General features: G+C 57.5%; 10 protein-coding genes across 10 annotated transcripts; 7 read left to right on the plus strand and 3 right to left on the minus strand.

Annotated features, from left to right (window-relative positions):
• Positions 1–6: 6 nt before the first annotated feature.
• On the minus strand, positions 7–1,140 carry GID8 (glucose-induced degradation complex subunit GID8; the record flags this gene model as incomplete). The annotated part of the gene is made up of 1 exon (NM_209697.1): positions 7–1,140. The coding sequence occupies one exon, from the start codon at positions 1,138–1,140 to the stop codon at positions 7–9; it is 1,134 nt and encodes a 377-aa protein (NP_984344.1).
• A 1,281-nt stretch (positions 1,141–2,421) lies between these two features.
• Positions 2,422–4,299, plus strand: GAT2 (Gat2p; the record flags this gene model as incomplete). Its single annotated transcript, NM_209698.1, has 1 exon — positions 2,422–4,299. One exon carries the CDS (start codon positions 2,422–2,424, stop codon positions 4,297–4,299), a length of 1,878 nt encoding a protein of 625 aa, NP_984345.1.
• Positions 4,300–4,506: 207 nt separating this feature from the next.
• PSO2 (DNA cross-link repair protein PSO2) lies at positions 4,507–5,928 on the minus strand (the record flags this gene model as incomplete). The annotated part of the gene is made up of 1 exon (NM_209699.1): positions 4,507–5,928. One exon carries the CDS (start codon positions 5,926–5,928, stop codon positions 4,507–4,509), a length of 1,422 nt encoding a protein of 473 aa, NP_984346.1.
• A 383-nt stretch (positions 5,929–6,311) lies between these two features.
• CIN4 (Arf family GTPase CIN4) lies at positions 6,312–6,876 on the plus strand (the record flags this gene model as incomplete). Its single annotated transcript, NM_209700.3, is given in 1 exon segment — positions 6,312–6,876. Coding segments are annotated over 1 exon segment (564 nt in total).
• A 38-nt stretch (positions 6,877–6,914) lies between these two features.
• Positions 6,915–7,934, plus strand: MDH3 (malate dehydrogenase MDH3; the record flags this gene model as incomplete). The annotated part of the gene is made up of 1 exon (NM_209701.2): positions 6,915–7,934. One exon carries the CDS (start codon positions 6,915–6,917, stop codon positions 7,932–7,934), a length of 1,020 nt encoding a protein of 339 aa, NP_984348.2.
• A 511-nt stretch (positions 7,935–8,445) lies between these two features.
• Positions 8,446–9,588, plus strand: AGOS_ADR253W (GSK family serine/threonine-protein kinase; the record flags this gene model as incomplete). Its single annotated transcript, NM_209702.2, has 1 exon — positions 8,446–9,588. The coding sequence occupies one exon, from the start codon at positions 8,446–8,448 to the stop codon at positions 9,586–9,588; it is 1,143 nt and encodes a 380-aa protein (NP_984349.2).
• A 539-nt stretch (positions 9,589–10,127) lies between these two features.
• On the plus strand, positions 10,128–11,873 carry THI3 (branched-chain-2-oxoacid decarboxylase THI3; the record flags this gene model as incomplete). Its single annotated transcript, NM_209703.2, has 1 exon — positions 10,128–11,873. One exon carries the CDS (start codon positions 10,128–10,130, stop codon positions 11,871–11,873), a length of 1,746 nt encoding a protein of 581 aa, NP_984350.2.
• A 329-nt stretch (positions 11,874–12,202) lies between these two features.
• SIP5 (Sip5p) lies at positions 12,203–13,633 on the plus strand (the record flags this gene model as incomplete). Its single annotated transcript, NM_209704.2, has 1 exon — positions 12,203–13,633. The coding sequence occupies one exon, from the start codon at positions 12,203–12,205 to the stop codon at positions 13,631–13,633; it is 1,431 nt and encodes a 476-aa protein (NP_984351.2).
• Positions 13,634–13,868: 235 nt separating this feature from the next.
• Positions 13,869–14,183, plus strand: RPP1A (ribosomal protein P1; the record flags this gene model as incomplete). The annotated part of the gene is made up of 1 exon (NM_209705.2): positions 13,869–14,183. The coding sequence occupies one exon, from the start codon at positions 13,869–13,871 to the stop codon at positions 14,181–14,183; it is 315 nt and encodes a 104-aa protein (NP_984352.2).
• Positions 14,184–14,404: 221 nt separating this feature from the next.
• AGOS_ADR257C (60S ribosomal protein eL13) lies at positions 14,405–15,189 on the minus strand (the record flags this gene model as incomplete). Its single annotated transcript, NM_209706.2, has 2 exons — positions 14,405–15,000; positions 15,186–15,189. The coding sequence occupies 2 exons, from the start codon at positions 15,187–15,189 to the stop codon at positions 14,405–14,407; spliced, it is 600 nt and encodes a 199-aa protein (NP_984353.2).
• Positions 15,190–15,476: the final 287 nt, after the last annotated feature.

The raw sequence follows: 15,476 nt of genomic DNA on the forward strand, positions 1-15,476 counted from the left end.
AACCCACTATGTGGTGCTCTGCACCCGTGGGACGCCTATATCTGCATTGTGTAGCTGATTCTCACACCAGGCCCAAAGCTTCATTACCTGCACGAGCTTCACCTCGTATTCAACATGGAACTTTTGGTTCGAATCAGCCTCGCCTGACTTGTTGACGTGGTCCTGGAGTATGCGGCTCGTGTTCGCCCAGTTGGACGTGTTCCACTCGTTGCGTCCCAACGGTCCCTCTGGTGTGTCTTTCATACTTGCCAACGTCTCCCGCGTAAAGTTGCTGGAGATGTCCTCCTTGGCACGCGACTTGAGATGGCTGTTGAAGTGGTCGAAATTTTTGTCCGCAATGTTGCCGCCAAGGAGGTCTGGATACTTGCCATTGCTGCTGGCCATTGCTATCTGCGGGTAAATCCTCTGGAGAAGCTTGCGATTCACTAGATTGGCAATGCGAGACCGCAATGACAACGAGTATAGGTTGCGCAAATTCTTGGGGACTTTGATGCGATTTCCGTTATCGTCACACACTGCTTCCATCGGAAAGAGCAGCAATGTCATAACCAGCTCAAGCTCCTTCATGTATTCTTTGTTGGAACTCGCCTTTACGGCCAACTTTTCTTGCGAGTACTCGATTAAGTTCAAAATGAAGCGGTTCGACTCCTCCTCCGAGGTTGGCGGATCCTGGTGGTGGTGCCGTATCATTTCTATTAGGCTTAGTAGCAACAACTTGAAGTGAAGGTCCTCGTCCTGCAGCGCCTTGTTTCCGCTGCTACCCAGACCCGTGTCTATGTTCTCAAGCGTTTCCACGCCGAACTTCTCGTTGATCTCCTCCATGGCGCGCAAGATGTCCCCCTTCTTGATTAGCTCCCGGATGCGGGCCCGCTCCCGAATCTTGTATATCTTATTAAATTCGATAGCATCCTTGTTAGTTTTCAAGATACCGAGGTCCCGCGCCATGCGTACACTCGACTCCTCATATGCCATGACCACAAAGTAGTTTATTAACAACCACGGAATACTGGGCTCCTGAACCGTGTCCTGTTTCACATTATCTTTCAAGCCCTCGTATGGTACAGCTGTCTCGAGCACTACCTCGTTCCATTCTTGCTTGCCGAAACTCTTGCGCTCATATCCCGTCTTGAAGTTGGTCATGCCGCCTCAATTCTTTCTAGCACGCCTGGCCACGCCCTTGCAAGTAAACGCGTCGGAGTGAACAAAAATTATTACCAGCTAGGCGCCTCGTCGTACAAACGATTATGACTCCTGGTTCTCAATCACTATACGGTCATGTAGTGGTGAAGGTTTAAGTTTAGGGAGCGCCACTAGACAAATTGTATACACCCATACACCTCACCACTGACTTACAGCGCCAGCGCCAAGCTGGCGCAGGCACTATACTATGTACTTGGACTATATCTACGAGTGGGCCAGCTGTAGATACAGTAGCATCGTATGACAAGTAAATTGCTGTATCTTTAGTCACTCTGTAGTCAGGGTACGGGAAGGCACAGCGGCGGGAGGGCATGCCAGTTTCCTGCCGCGGGTGTCAGATGCCGGCCATTGGGCACACTAAGAGCAGGCGACTGGCGCGAGGTGCTCATCGGCTGCGATTTAGGGGCCCCTTGAAAGTACCTAATCGTTGCAAACGCTCCGATGCGCACCGCTTACGCGCTGCGTGTTATGGCTGATTGAGTAAGCACATGCATATTAACTGCGGTGTAGTGGTGTTCTTGTGACGGTGCTCTGCCGCAAGTGTCGCGCAAGAGCAAGGAGTGATGGCAGACGGTATCGAGATTAAGAACGTGCGGCGAAAATCAAACCGTCTGCAGGCACTACTGGGCAGATAACGTAGCATGGTGCAGGCACATGCAGACGTAAATAGCGCCGCACAGTTAAAGATGCTGCTAAAAGCGCAGGCGTTGCGTCGGCGAAGAGCCCTTTGTGAAAATCCGCGCGCCGGCCCGTCCAGCGGGATAGCAAGCGGGCATCGCCATCACCGCGATGGTGAGCGAATATTTATCTTGTATAAATTCGCGGGAACGAACTGGCGGTCGTACTTGATCCCCAGGAAAGTAGAACTGAGAGCCCAAGTGAGAGGCGCTTAGACAGGAGGGATCGACTAAAGCACACAGTTACAACGCCAGGATATAACAAGGGCTAGATACGATTGCGCAGAGAGTGACACTAATCGGAGGGATCTAAGACGTTTTCCTTCGTGCATTAGATTTTTTTTGGCAATTTTCTGTTTTGGACTAGCTGAGATTTTCAGTTTCTGTTTGTGTGAGGCTGAAGTTTGTGCCAAGGCCACGCACGTCTGTCTTTAGATTGTGACGCCGGCGAGTTCCGGATGCAAAAAGATATAAAACAAAAGATCACTAGAAGGCATAGTAGGTACGGATTTGATATCTAAACCTACTCTATCCTCTACAATAAATGAGTATAGCCACCACTCCCTCAATTCCAATTCCCAACCCCACATCCCAGTTGACAGGCCCCACGCAGGATACGAGCAAGAAGACATTACACAGAAGCCAAGTACCACGGTCGCCCAGGACTTCGTCTGTTACCCCACCGTTGATGGTGGAGCAGCCTTCCCGCGGAACGATGCACGATGCAGGTATCTCGGGAGCTGAGAGGAGGGTCAGCTTGCCAAGTCTCAACAATTTATTAAACTACAGTCACACGCACTCCAATGTTAGAGGGAGTCTGGACGATCTCCGGAATGTGGAAAACGAAAGCCATGACATTCTGAATACCGGTGCTAACGGGAACATTAAGCCTGAAGGCGCCAGCGTTCCCGGCTCAAAGTCCATTCCGCGGGCACTGCCTAACCCGGTACATGCCAACCAAGTAGTGCTGGTGGATCCTACGTATTACGACCAGCGCAGGGAGTCATTAGAGTTCCTTGCAGATACCGCATTGAATAGCAGCAAAAGCAGCAGCATCAGTGGCATTAGTCCGGAGGCGCCTAAAGTTGCTGCGAACGACGATACAACTGCGCCGATTTCAACTAATGAAAACCCGCAATACCTTGAATTGATAGCCCAGATACTTGTCTTAAAGAATTCCATGTTCCGGAACATGATCAGGTGGCCCATTGGCGAAACCGGCTCATCGGCATTAATCGACAGTATTCCCAAATCGGAGCTACAGCAGTTATTGGCTGAGTCGAGAAAGCTTACCACCGTGACGCGAGACCTACTACACCTCAAGACCAAGCGTGAGCCCCAAGGTTCTGAGCAGCAGGATGAGAATGGGCAGAAGAGAGAGGTACGATCTCCGGAAGAGAAGAAGAACTTACAGACAGTGCTTCCTGGACTTTCGCAGGTAACTAAGCTGGAAGCTAAGGGATCTGCACTCCCCCCCATACAGCGGCTACCCATGCCGCCGCCCAGCTCTACCGCTAGGGTAGCTCCGCAGTGGGATGGGGATTTTCGACAGTTCAGATTTCCCAGCGTGGCCCAGATGGACGATGCTTCAAAAACGCCATCCCAGGCTGGTCCTGGCCCCTCATATGGTACAATGCAGGCAGGCTTTTCTGCTCAGGATGGGCACAAGAGGAACTCGAGTGGGCACTTGAGAGGGGGCACATATAGCGTTTCGCTCAAGCCATATCCACCACAGCCATCCTTAGTAGAGCAGAAGATACCTGCGCAGTTGCAACACACCGAGGGCCGTGGCCAATTCCCCCCGTTAGCGCAACCCACATTCCATGGCAATCGAGCATACGGTGAAATTCCGGGCAGGAGACAGACAGTTGAAGGCCTGAGGCCTAGCCATGCATTACCTCCCCCGCCGGTATTCCATAGAATGTCGATTGCACAGCCCAATCCTCAGTTTCGCGAGCAAATGCAGGGTGTATTACATGTGTCTGGAACGCACAGACATGTGTTGTCGGAGCCCACTTTGCCAACGATAGTGATGGCGCCAGATGCTTCGGTCTCTGCAGCAACACCAAAGACACCAAATAGGCGTAAAAGGCAAAGAAGAACCGCATCCACGAGTGGCGGCGGTATTGGGGGTGCAAGCGCTGGCGTTTGCCTCCATTGCCAAGAACGCGACACGCCTGAATGGAGGCGTGGGCCATATGGAAATCGTACCTTATGTAATGCATGCGGGCTATTCTACAATAAATTGATTAAGAAATTTGGCACCAAGGAAGCGAATATGGTAATGCATTACAGGAGGAGGGTATTCCCAGATGATAGACGAGTTCCCGACGTAGTCGAAGTTCCAGAGACATTTATTAAACTGTTGGACCAGCGGCATGATTTGGATGACAAATATGCCGTTTTGCAGCCATCGGGCTGAACCTCTAGTGGTACATGGTGTCTTTCATTCCACAATTGGAGGATAATATTCAGGACTTTAAATTAGACAATTAGAAAAAAGCCTCACAAAAACCTACCAGGCAAATGGGGACTGCAGTTCTGTCGAGCAACGACAACGAGTCCTAGAGGCATGATGGACCATTTAACACTGAGTGGCGTGTTATCTTTTACTATATATAACATGTAATCATAATTTACGCAGGTATTTTTCGTTTCTAATACGAGACCAAGTGTCGAACCACATGCGATGCATCTCCAAAGAGGCCAGGTTCACTGTAGATCGAATGGCGTTCATCTGGATCGTGGTTGCGAAAATACTTAGGTCCTTAAAGCTGGAATGCTCCGAATACGGAATCCGAAACAGTTGATATCTTTTGCTCTGGTTGTACTGTGTCTTCAGGCTATCGGTTGTGAAACTGTCTACAGTAGCGTCATGAAGAAGATCCGTGACGAATTTGTATCTCTTATCCGGGCAGGCGAAGCGTTCTCTGATCGCTTGTTCTGGAATATATCGCAGCCTGTTTGCGTAGGCCCAACCTGTAGGACTGAATGCAATTACGTCTTCGTAGATAGGTGGCAGTACCTTCATGTAGTTACTGATAGAGTCTTTGGAAGATATTACCTCAAACGGCACGAGGTGCACACATGATTCGGATGCAACGTGGGTAATTAGCCCATCTGGAAACCATTCTTTGTATCTGTCGATCAGCTTGCGCTTTACAGTATCGGATCGAACGTAAAGCTTGGTGCGCAGTCGTTCAGAAATGGCAACCGCCAGGCGTTCTTTACCAATCGAGTAAGAACCGATAAGGTACAGATACCGAAACTTGATGATATGCTTGTGTGACTCTCTTCGCTTTGTGAATGTAAGGATCGACTTTTGCTTATCGGCAAAATAAGCCCTCAACCCTACGTCGCTCAGCTTAGCGGCAAAGTCCGCCGTCGTAGCGATGACTGATTCCTGAAGGGGAAAATGATAGTACGGATGCAGGTAGGTTGTGTCTAAGTATACCGTGTCGATAGGCCTACTGCCGGTAAGCTGGGACAATTCGGTGGCCATGGATGGCGTTGCCCTGAAATCTCCGGTGTGTAGTATACTCTGGCGCACGTGGCCCTGATCGTCAAACTCCTCGAACAAGAGAATCAAGGAGCCCGGACAGTGGTTGGCATCAAGGGGAATGCAACGGAGAATGGGCGATATCTTATGCGGTACTCCAGGGTAAAGCACAGTTATGAGCTCCTGTGGGATTTTAAACTTGTGCATGGCGAGCCTAGCCGTGATCGCGGAGCAGTAGAGCGGGCCCTGCTTCCAGGAGGGGCACAGGCCTTGATAGTGGTCAGCGTGAAAGTGCGACAGAAAATAAGCGTCCACCGTGGGGTCGTCCATGTACATGAAGCCGTCTACCACCAGCGTGGTGTCACGAAAGCGCACTTTCTTTACATCGGGCAGAGGAATAGAGCGCTTCCGCGCTGCCCCACTTGTACCACCCGTCGCCCGCCCCAGACATATATCACAGTGGGCTTCTCGTTCGTATAAATGTAGCACAGAGAGGTCCTTGAAGCATATTGGGCAGGCCACAGACTCCTCTTTCCTGGGGTTGCACGGCATGCCATACACCTCCACCACATCTTGCTCGTCGTCTTCTGTCGGATCACGCACAAATAGTGACGGCAGTTCGCCGTCTGCTTTCACTTCCCTGGTTTCCTCTAGCACAACCACCTCATCCAGCTCGTCGCCGATGGTAATTACTTCTATTTCCTCTTCCTGGGGGGCATCGATGCATCCCAGTGGATTTCGGGTTCGCGGAATATCAAACTCAAATAGCTTCGACTGTCGCTGCTTGACTACCTTTCTCCTCCGCTTGTACTGCACATCCTTTCGGGTCACCTCCACGATGCTTTTCCTCATCACCTGTCGCAGGTGGCAGGCAGTATATGTCAGTGATCTGGCGCCGCGACTTTTTATCCACTACACACACGCCGCCACACAACATGGGACTGCTCACGATCACCAAGAAGCAGAAGGCCAAGGACAAGGAGCTGCGCTGTCTCGTGCTTAGGCCTCGATAACTCGGGGAAGACTACAATTGTTTACCGCCTGCTGCATCCAGAGGGTGACCTACCGCCCGTCACCCCGACGATCGGCTTCCAGATACACACGCTCACCATCGAGCCCTACAACCTACAGCTATGGGACATCGGCGGCCAGAGCACGCTGCGTCCGTTCTGGGAGAACTACTTTGACTCCACGGACCTGCTCCTTTGGTGCGTGGACGCGGCGGCCGCCAGCCGCGTCGCGGAAAACCACCGGGAGCTCTACACGCTGCTCACGGAGCGCGACCGCCTGGGCCTCCAGTGCGCGATTGTGGTGCTGCTCAACAAGGTCGACCTTCTGCCGTCGCCCGCGGCCGTCGAGCCTCTGGCGGAAAGCATCCGCAGCACACTGGCGGCCGCGGGCTCGCAGTGTCACGTGACCATTATGCCGTGCTCGGCGCTCTCCGGGAGCGGCCTCGCCTCGTTGCCCCAACACCTCCGGCGTATATATAGCAATGAGTAATCATACCTACACACCCCTCGCCGCATCCCGCACACAACATGGCTCGCGTAACCGTCCTTGGCGCCGCCGGTGGCATCGGCCAGCCGCTCTCTCTGCTACTCAAGACCTGCAGCCTCGTTTCCGAGCTGAACCTCTACGACTTGCGCAACGCCCCCGGCGTCGCAGCCGACGTCTCGCACGTCAACACCGACTGCCGCGTTGCCGGCTTCGAGGGCCCCGCCGAGCTGGGCCGCGCGCTGCGCGGCGCGGACCTCGTCGTCATCCCGGCCGGCGTCCCGCGCAAGCCCGGCATGACTCGCGACGACCTCTTCGGCATCAACGCCGGCATCGTCCAGAGCCTGGTGACCGCCGTCGCGGAGCACTGTCCCGCCGCCCGCCTGCTCATCATCTCCAACCCCGTCAACAGCACCGTGCCCATCGCTGTCGAGACCCTCAAGCGCCTCGGCAAGCTTAACGCCGCGCGCGTCTTCGGCGTCACCACCCTAGACCTCGTGCGCGCCCAGAGCTTCCTCGCCGACGCGCTGGGTCGCGACGCCCACCGCGTCGCCGACCTCGCGTCCCACGTGACCGTCGTCGGAGGCCACGCCGGCCGCACCATCGTCCCGCTGCTGGCCGACGCTCAGCTGCGCGAGCTACAGCGCCGCGGCCTCTACGACTCCTACGTCCACCGCGTGCAGTTCGGCGGCGATGAGGTCGTCAAGGCCAAGGCCGGCGCCGGCTCCGCCACCCTCTCCATGGCCCTGGCAGGCTTCCACTTCGCCGAGCTGCTGCTGCGCTCGCTGGCTGGTGAGGCCGTCGCCCCCGAGCCTGCCTTCGTCTACCTGCCGGGCCTCCCAGGCGGTGCCGACCTCGCCCGCGCGCTAGCCGCCACGGAACCCGTAGACTACTTTGCGGCCCCCGTGCGCCTGGCCGCCGGCGACGCCGCCGCCGTCGACACTGCCTTTGTGGCCGACCTGGCTCCCGAGCAGCGCGCTCTGGTCGACGCCGCGCTTCCCGAGCTTGCCGCGAGTATCCGCAAGGGCGTCGACTTTGTGCACGCCCCCAAGGCCCGCCTCTAGCCGCCGTCTCTACATAGCCCCGCTAAGCTCGGCTCCGCCGTCACATATAAGAGTCGTCCTAGCCGCCTTCTTCGCGGTCGTACCACCCGTGCGCGGCCCCGTTCGCCGCTCTTCCGGCCTCCTTTTGCCCGCCCAGACGGCGCCGCGTGGGCGCGCGGGCTGCAGGCGGACACCCAGGGGATGCGTCTCGCCCCCCAAGCTGTTATAATAGTAAACCAATCAGCTCCACGTTATCGCTACAGCCTAACTATCAAGAGAGTGGTCGTCCACACACACACCACAGGCAGACTTCTGCTTTTCACTTTCGCCTACTACACGCCCAAGCGTGCACTTCCTGCGCAGGACGGACCAAGACAAGCGCGCATCACGAGCTCGCGACGACCAACCACTGGCAGACTACGCTTGCTGGGTGGGCACAGGGTATATACGGCTTTATAAACCCGCCGCCGGACTACCAGCCGGTGAAGTCTGAGTTCCCAAAACGGCATAGGGCCGGTTGGCGGCAGCGACAATGGACATCAACCATATCACCAATCCGACGGTGACCAAGCAGGTGTACAAGGGCCACGGGGCCCCCGGGGCGGAGGAGGTGGTGGAGATCACGTACCCGGCGACAGAGGTAGTGGGGCACGGGTCGTTCGGCGTCGTGTTCACGACGGTGATCGAGCAGACGGGAGAGAAGGTGGCGATCAAGAAGGTGCTGCAGGACCGGCGATTCAAGAACCGGGAGCTCGAGATCATGAAGCTGCTGCAACACCCGAACGTGGTGGATCTGCGGTACCACTTCTACGAGAGCGAGCCGCAGACGAACGAGGTATACCTCAACCTGATTCTGGAGTACATGCCGCAGTCGCTGTACCAGCGATTGCGGCACTTCGTGACGGGGCGGCTCCTGATGCCGCGCGACGAAATCAAGGTGTACATGTTTCAGCTGTTCAAGTCGCTGAACTACCTGCACCGCGTGGCGCGCGTGTGCCACCGGGACATCAAGCCGCAGAACCTGCTGGTTGACGCGGGCACGCTGCAGCTGAAGCTGTGCGACTTCGGGTCTGCGAAGCAGCTGCGGCCGACGGAGCCCAACGTGTCGTACATATGCTCGCGGTACTACCGCGCGCCGGAGCTGATCTTCGGCGCGACGAACTACACGACGCAGATCGACATATGGTCCACCGGCTGCGTGATGGCCGAGCTGTTGCTTGGACAGCCCATGTTCCCGGGCGAGTCGGGCATCGACCAGCTAGTGGAAATCATCAAGATCCTGGGCACCCCGACGCGGCAAGAGATATGCGCCATGAACGAAAACTACTCCGACCACAAGTTCCCCCAGATCAAGCCCATTCCGTTGAGCAAGGTGTTCAAGCGTGAGGACGCACACACGGTGCAGCTCCTCAGTGACGTGCTGCAGTACGACCCCACGAGGCGCTTCAACGCGCTCATGGCGATGTGCAGCTCCTACTTCGATGAGATCACCGGCCACAACACCGAGCCTGAGACCGTTGCCCCGGGCGCGTCGATCTCAGAGCTGTGGCAGGGCGTAGTGCACAGTCTACAGCTGCTGCACTTCAAACCCGAGGAGTTTAACGACCTGAATGACTTGGAACGATCCCTAATCCAAAACAAATTGATTGCTAAGCAACCTCCGAATGTACCCTAGGGCCTGTGGCCGGTGTTCGCAGCGCCTGCTCCGACGCTGGTCGGCGAGGCACGTACACTCATGCATTTGCATACCGCCTTACCCGCACCGTGTACCTCTGCCTGCCGCGCATCCTGGCACCTCGCAAACCTGGTACTACTTCCATGCACGACACATCCACACAGACACGACGCAGAATTTACGCATGCACTTTAGTGCAACTACCTAAGTACCAAGAAGAGATTCTTTATCAAGTACATTAATAAGTTTTACCTCGTTTTGCAACTAACATGCCTGAGCCCGTAAGCCTGACGTCTTGCGTTTCTGTACACTCTATTTATTTCCCGTAGCCCAACTTTGGTCGGCGCCTTGCCGGTGCTCCTGGTGTCTTGAGACTCGCCATCCCAACGCAGACTCGCTGCTGCAGCCCGCCCGACGACATGGGCAGCCACGAGATGGTCCGATTCGGAGCATTCGACGCGGAACCTGAAAAAGTTCCCAGTACCCTTCAGCCCGTGCGCCAGCGATGTGAACCCCGAAGATAGCGTCTCCGGCTGGACATGTCTTCGTACACATGCCAGAACAACGTGCCCTCCAGCATTCCGCTTGCCGAATACCTGTTCCACAGGCTGCGGCAGCTAGGGGTCACCACGGTGTTCGGGCTGCCCAGCGACTACAACATGTTCCTTCTGGACGGCCTGGAAAATGTGGCAGACATGCATCTATGCTGCAACACTAACGAGCTCAACGCGTCCTACGCAGCGGACGGCTACGCGCGCATGCAGCGGCTGTCCTGCCTGGTGTCGACATTCGGGGTGGGCGAACTCTCCGTGGTGAACGGGATCGCGGGCTCGTTCGCAGAGCATGTGGCGGTGCTACTGATTGTGGGCATGCCGCCCGCATCCGCGCAGCGCAGGAAGCTGCTGCTGCACCACACGCTCGGCAATGGCGACTACGACGTGTTCCGCCGCCTCGCCAGCGACATCTGCACATACTCGACCGTGGTCAGATCCGCGCACACTGCTGCGGAGGTGCTGGACCACTGCATCGCGCGCTGCTACCGGGACCAGAAGCCCGTGTACTGCGGCGTGCCCATCAACCTGGCCGAGGCCATGCTCCCGAGCGCGCCGCTGGACGTGCCCCTGCCGCTACTTGACGAGCCGTGCGCCCCGCTCGACGAGCTCGTCGCGCTCCTGCTGGACAAGATCTACGCCGCCAAGCACCCCGTCCTCGTGGTCGACGCCTGTGTCGCGCGCCACGGCTGCATGCAGCAGCTCCAGCGCCTCGCCCAGGCCACCGACTTCCCCGTCTGCTGCACGCCAATGGGCAAGGGCATCGTCGACGAGCAGGGCGCGCGCTTCGCCGGCGTGTACGTCGGCTCGCTGTCTGCGCCGCAGGTGCGTGAGGTCGTGGACTTCGCGGACTTCGTGCTCGTCGTGGGCGCCCTCACCGCGGAGTTCTGCACCTCGTCCTTCCACTTCGCGTACAAGCCCAAGAACATCGCGCTGCTCCACGCGCGCCACGCGCGCGTCGCTGCGCGCGTCTTCCCCGACGCCCCGCTGCGCGCCCTGCTCGCCCTCTTGCTCCAGCGCCTGGACCCCGCGCGCGTCTGCCACGCCCGCGAGCCCGTCCCCGAGCCCTCCGCCCTGCGCGTCGCGCCCAACCCCGCCACGCCCCTGCGCCACGAGTGGCTGTGGGCCCGCCTCTCGCGCTGGTTCGCGCCCGGCGACATCCTCGTCTCGGAGACCGGCACGTCCGCATTCGGCGTCCTGCAGACCCGCCTCCCGCCCGGCGTCTGCGTCGTCTCGCAGCCGCTGTGGGGCTCCGTCGGCTACTCCGTGGGTGCCTGCCTCGGCGTGCTTGTCGCCACGCGCGCCGCCGCCCCGCCGCGTCGCGTCGTGCTCTTCGTCGGCGACGGCGCCCTCCAGCTTACCGTGCAGGAGCTCAGCACCATGGTCCGCTTGCGCCTGGCCCCGCTCATCTTCGTGCTCAACAACCGCGGCTACTCCGCGGACCGCCTGCTCAACCGCGCCCGCCACAGGGCCAACGCCCGCTACTACGACGTCCAGCCCTGGCATAACCTGGCGCTGGCGCCGGCCTTCGGCGCCAGCGCCTACGACCCGCGTGCTGTTACTACCGTCGGCGAGCTCGACGCCCTGCTCTCTGACCCGGCCTTTGCGCAGCCGTCCGTGCTCAAGATGGTCGAAGTCGCGCTGCCGTCTATGGACGGCCCGCCGGCCCTGCTGGATACGCTAGTGCCCGAGCACCCTGAGCACGCGGACCACAAGCGGCCCAAACTTGTCTAAGTACTTTATACAGTGCGCCCGCCCGCCGTTGCGCCGTTGGCAGCAACCAGCCACCCGCAACAACCGCTGGCGGACCGGGAGCAAGAGCTGCCGATGTTAAGCTTGGAGAATCCGAGAGCATCTCCAAAAAAGCAAAATTAAAGGGGCTGGGAATAAGACTACTTTTAGTAATTGGTCTTATGGTAGAGATAAGAAGGTAAAACACCAACACGGCCAGGCCAAGCAAGACCGGCGCTAGATCGCACTACACGCGGACTGAAGACTGCAGACCGAGGATTGGGTGATTTGGAGGCATAACACACGCTAAGCGCTGTGGAAGAATACACGAAATGGGGAATGTGCCCGGCAAGTTGGAAGCGGAGGAGTACGGAGCGATGAACGGGCGGCGCGGGGGGAGCCAGAAGCAGTTCCGGTCGCTGTCGCAGTCGAGCACGGCGTCGTCGGGGTCTGCGGCGGCGGACAGCGGGCGGTCGCGGCGGGCGACGTCGCTAGTGGGGAACCTGCTGAGCTCCGGCGGGGTGTCGCGCGCGGAGTCATACGGCGGAAGTGCATACAGGCGGCGCGTGGCGCGCGAGAAGGACCGGCTGCGGGAGCAGCACGCGCTGCGACTGGTGGTGCGCAGCGAGGAGACGGTGGACGGCGGGTACCTGGCGCCGTACGGGAGCTACCGGCTGGAGAAGCTGGACTACGACGCGCCGGTGGTGCAGGGCCTGATCGTGGAGCGGCGGCTGGCGCCGTTCTACACGCCACTGCAGGACTTTGACGAGGGGTGGACGCGGGAGGAGCTGGTGCGGGTGGTGGACAGCCTGCTGCTGCACGCGCCGTTCGAGGAGGAGCCGGAGGAGTTTGAGGGCGTGCCACTGGGGAACCTGGGGGTGGCGGACATCGACGCGCTGGTGGACAAGACGCTGTCGCGGCGCGAGCAGCGCCGGCAGCGGTCCAAGATATTCCGGGCGCGGTTGCATCGCAAGCGCATACTGTGGCAGGAGGAGGAGAACAGCAAGTTCCTGGAGCTCAAGCTGGAGGCGCGGCGCACGGGCGTGTCCAGCGCATGCCTGCCCAGCGACGACGCGAAGTGGGACCTGTACCGCAACGGCGCGGAGTGTCCCATCTGCTTTCTGTACTTTCCGGAGCCCATGAACGTGTCGCGCTGCTGCTTGCAGCCAATCTGCACCGAGTGTTTTGTGCAGATCAAGCGCCAGGAGCCCCACTTTTCACATGACGAGGTGGACCCCGCGCAGCCAGACGAGGACAAGGACCCCGACCTGCTCATTTCCACGCCGGCGAGCTGCCCGTTCTGCGCTACGCCCAACTTCGGGGTCACCTACAAGCCCCCCGCAGACCGCATACTCGGCATCCAGGGGGGGCCGCCCAGTTCGTACGTCTCCGCGTGCTCCGACCCGCCCCACCACCACACGGAACCGCCACCACGCCGCACGTCCGTGGCCCACGACCACTCCTCCGTAGTCACCTCCGACATGATCCGCCCGGACTGGGAGACGGAGCTCATTAAGGAACGCACCAAGCTTGCACGCCGCGCCGCCAATGCCACCGCTATTCATGTCAGCAACCGCCTTGTGGACCCGGGCCACACGCGCGGCTACAGCAACTCTTTCGCCAGCGCATCGTCCACGTACGCGAGCAACAGCTCAATGACCGCCGACTTCGAGGAAGAAATGATCAGGCATGTCATGCGTCTTAGCCTGCTGGACCAGCAGCCCAATGCCACGAGTATCAGCCCTGGCCCAGTCGATCGCTAGCAGTGGAGCCTACTAACTATTTGCACCTACCGACTATGTACCCACTGTCCCTTTGTACGTTAATACCTTTATACGGAATCACGCAAAAAATTTTTCGGAACGCTTTTCACCATCGGCATCGAGCAGACTTTGCAATCTCTTCCTCCTACCTACACTTAATCACAGTTTTCTCAGGAGACCAAAGAAATAGTCTGCTTTCCATCGAAGCTTAAAGTGATTATCTCTACTGCTGACCATGTCCGTTGAAACTGCTTTGTCATACGCCGCTTTGATCTTGGCCGATGCCGAGGTTGAGATCTCCTCCGAGAACCTATTGACTTTGACCAGAAACGCTAACGTCGAGGTTGAGGGTATCTGGGCCGACATTTACGCCAAGGCTTTGGAGTCCCAGAACTTGAAGGACCTATTGGTCAAGTTCGAGGGTGGTGCCGCTGCTGCCCCAGCTGCCGGTGCCGCTGCTGCTGGCGGTGCTGCCGCTGAGGAGGAGGCCGAGCCAGAGGAGGCTAAGGAGGAGTCTGACGACGACATGGGCTTCGGCTTGTTCGACTAAGCGGGCTATAAGATTTCCAGTTTCGATTTAAATTTGTACATGTAGTTGTGCTAGTAACTAAGTTTTATAGTAATCCATACATTGGCCGTGTATACGCGTGCGAGCTAATAGTAACAGCTTAGTGTTATTAGTCAGGCTATATATGGCTTCCCATTATACAATTTACAAATAAAGATGACGAGGCAAACAACTGTGTCCTAATGTACTAGCGGCACAGGTGCTTATTTCTTCTTCTCAGCTTCAGCTTCAGCCTTTTCTCTGGCTCTCTTCTCTCTGATACCGTGGTACTTCTTCTCGGATCTAGCCAATCTCAAAGTTCTGTAGGCGGATTCACCGTTGTCCTCGACAGCTCTGGTCTCAACGTCGGTAACTGGCTGCTCAATTGGGAAAGCGGCAGCAGCGGACAACACTTGCTCAGCAGCTGGCGCGGCGCCCTTTCTTGGGAAGACAATGATCTTAGACTGGTACTCCTTCAATCTCTGGACGTTCAAGTCAAAGATCTCCTGGTTTCTGTTCTGACGTCTGTGGTCAACGGCGATACCAATGGTTCTAGCGTAGGCAGCGGTCAAGCCAGCGGCCTTGACCTCGGCCAAGGTGAAGCCTCTGCCAGCTCTGACCTTTCTGTTGTAACGGACGGTTGGAGCTCTAACCACAGGTCTCAACAAGTCCAATGGTCTTGGGGCAATCTTGGCAGCCTTCGCAGCTCTGGCATTGCGTCTGGAGACCTTCTTGCCGGCTTGGTCGAAGTGCACTTTGACACGCTCTTGCCAGTGCTTTCTGAAGTGGTTCTTCAAAATTGGTAAGTTCTTGGAGATAGCTGTATACTTCGTTAGTACGCCGTCCGCTTGCTCGACGTCGCTCTTCGCCGTGGCCCGTCTCCGCGCCCCGCAGGGAGAGTCCGCGCTCCGCCCTCACACGCGTGCCGGGGCACCACTATGCCTACTGGCAGACCACCAACGAAAAATGCACACGTTCACCATTCCTTCTGCGACTATAACATACCCATTGTTACTTGATCCTTAGTTTACCACTGTGATACTCTGCGCGAAAAGGTTCTGCTTAAACTGATTATAGATAATAAAAATTTCTTGATACTATCTCGCCCTCCGGGGGGAAACCCTAGGCGGGCGGCGCAGCCGGGCCCGCCTGTGCAAGTGAAATTTCGGCCACTTCTCGCCCCGCTGCGTGGGCGGGCTTCCCTGCACGCTGTGCCAGCGCGGAGTGACATACTGACATCGCACGACGGTACAGAGGTGTGGGTTTACTGCGGGAAATCCAGCGTGTGTAGAGATT

This window comes from Eremothecium gossypii, chromosome IV (genome assembly GCF_000091025.4).
Source record: "Eremothecium gossypii ATCC 10895 chromosome IV, complete sequence".
Lineage (NCBI taxonomy): Eukaryota > Fungi > Ascomycota > Saccharomycetes > Saccharomycetales > Saccharomycetaceae > Eremothecium > Eremothecium gossypii.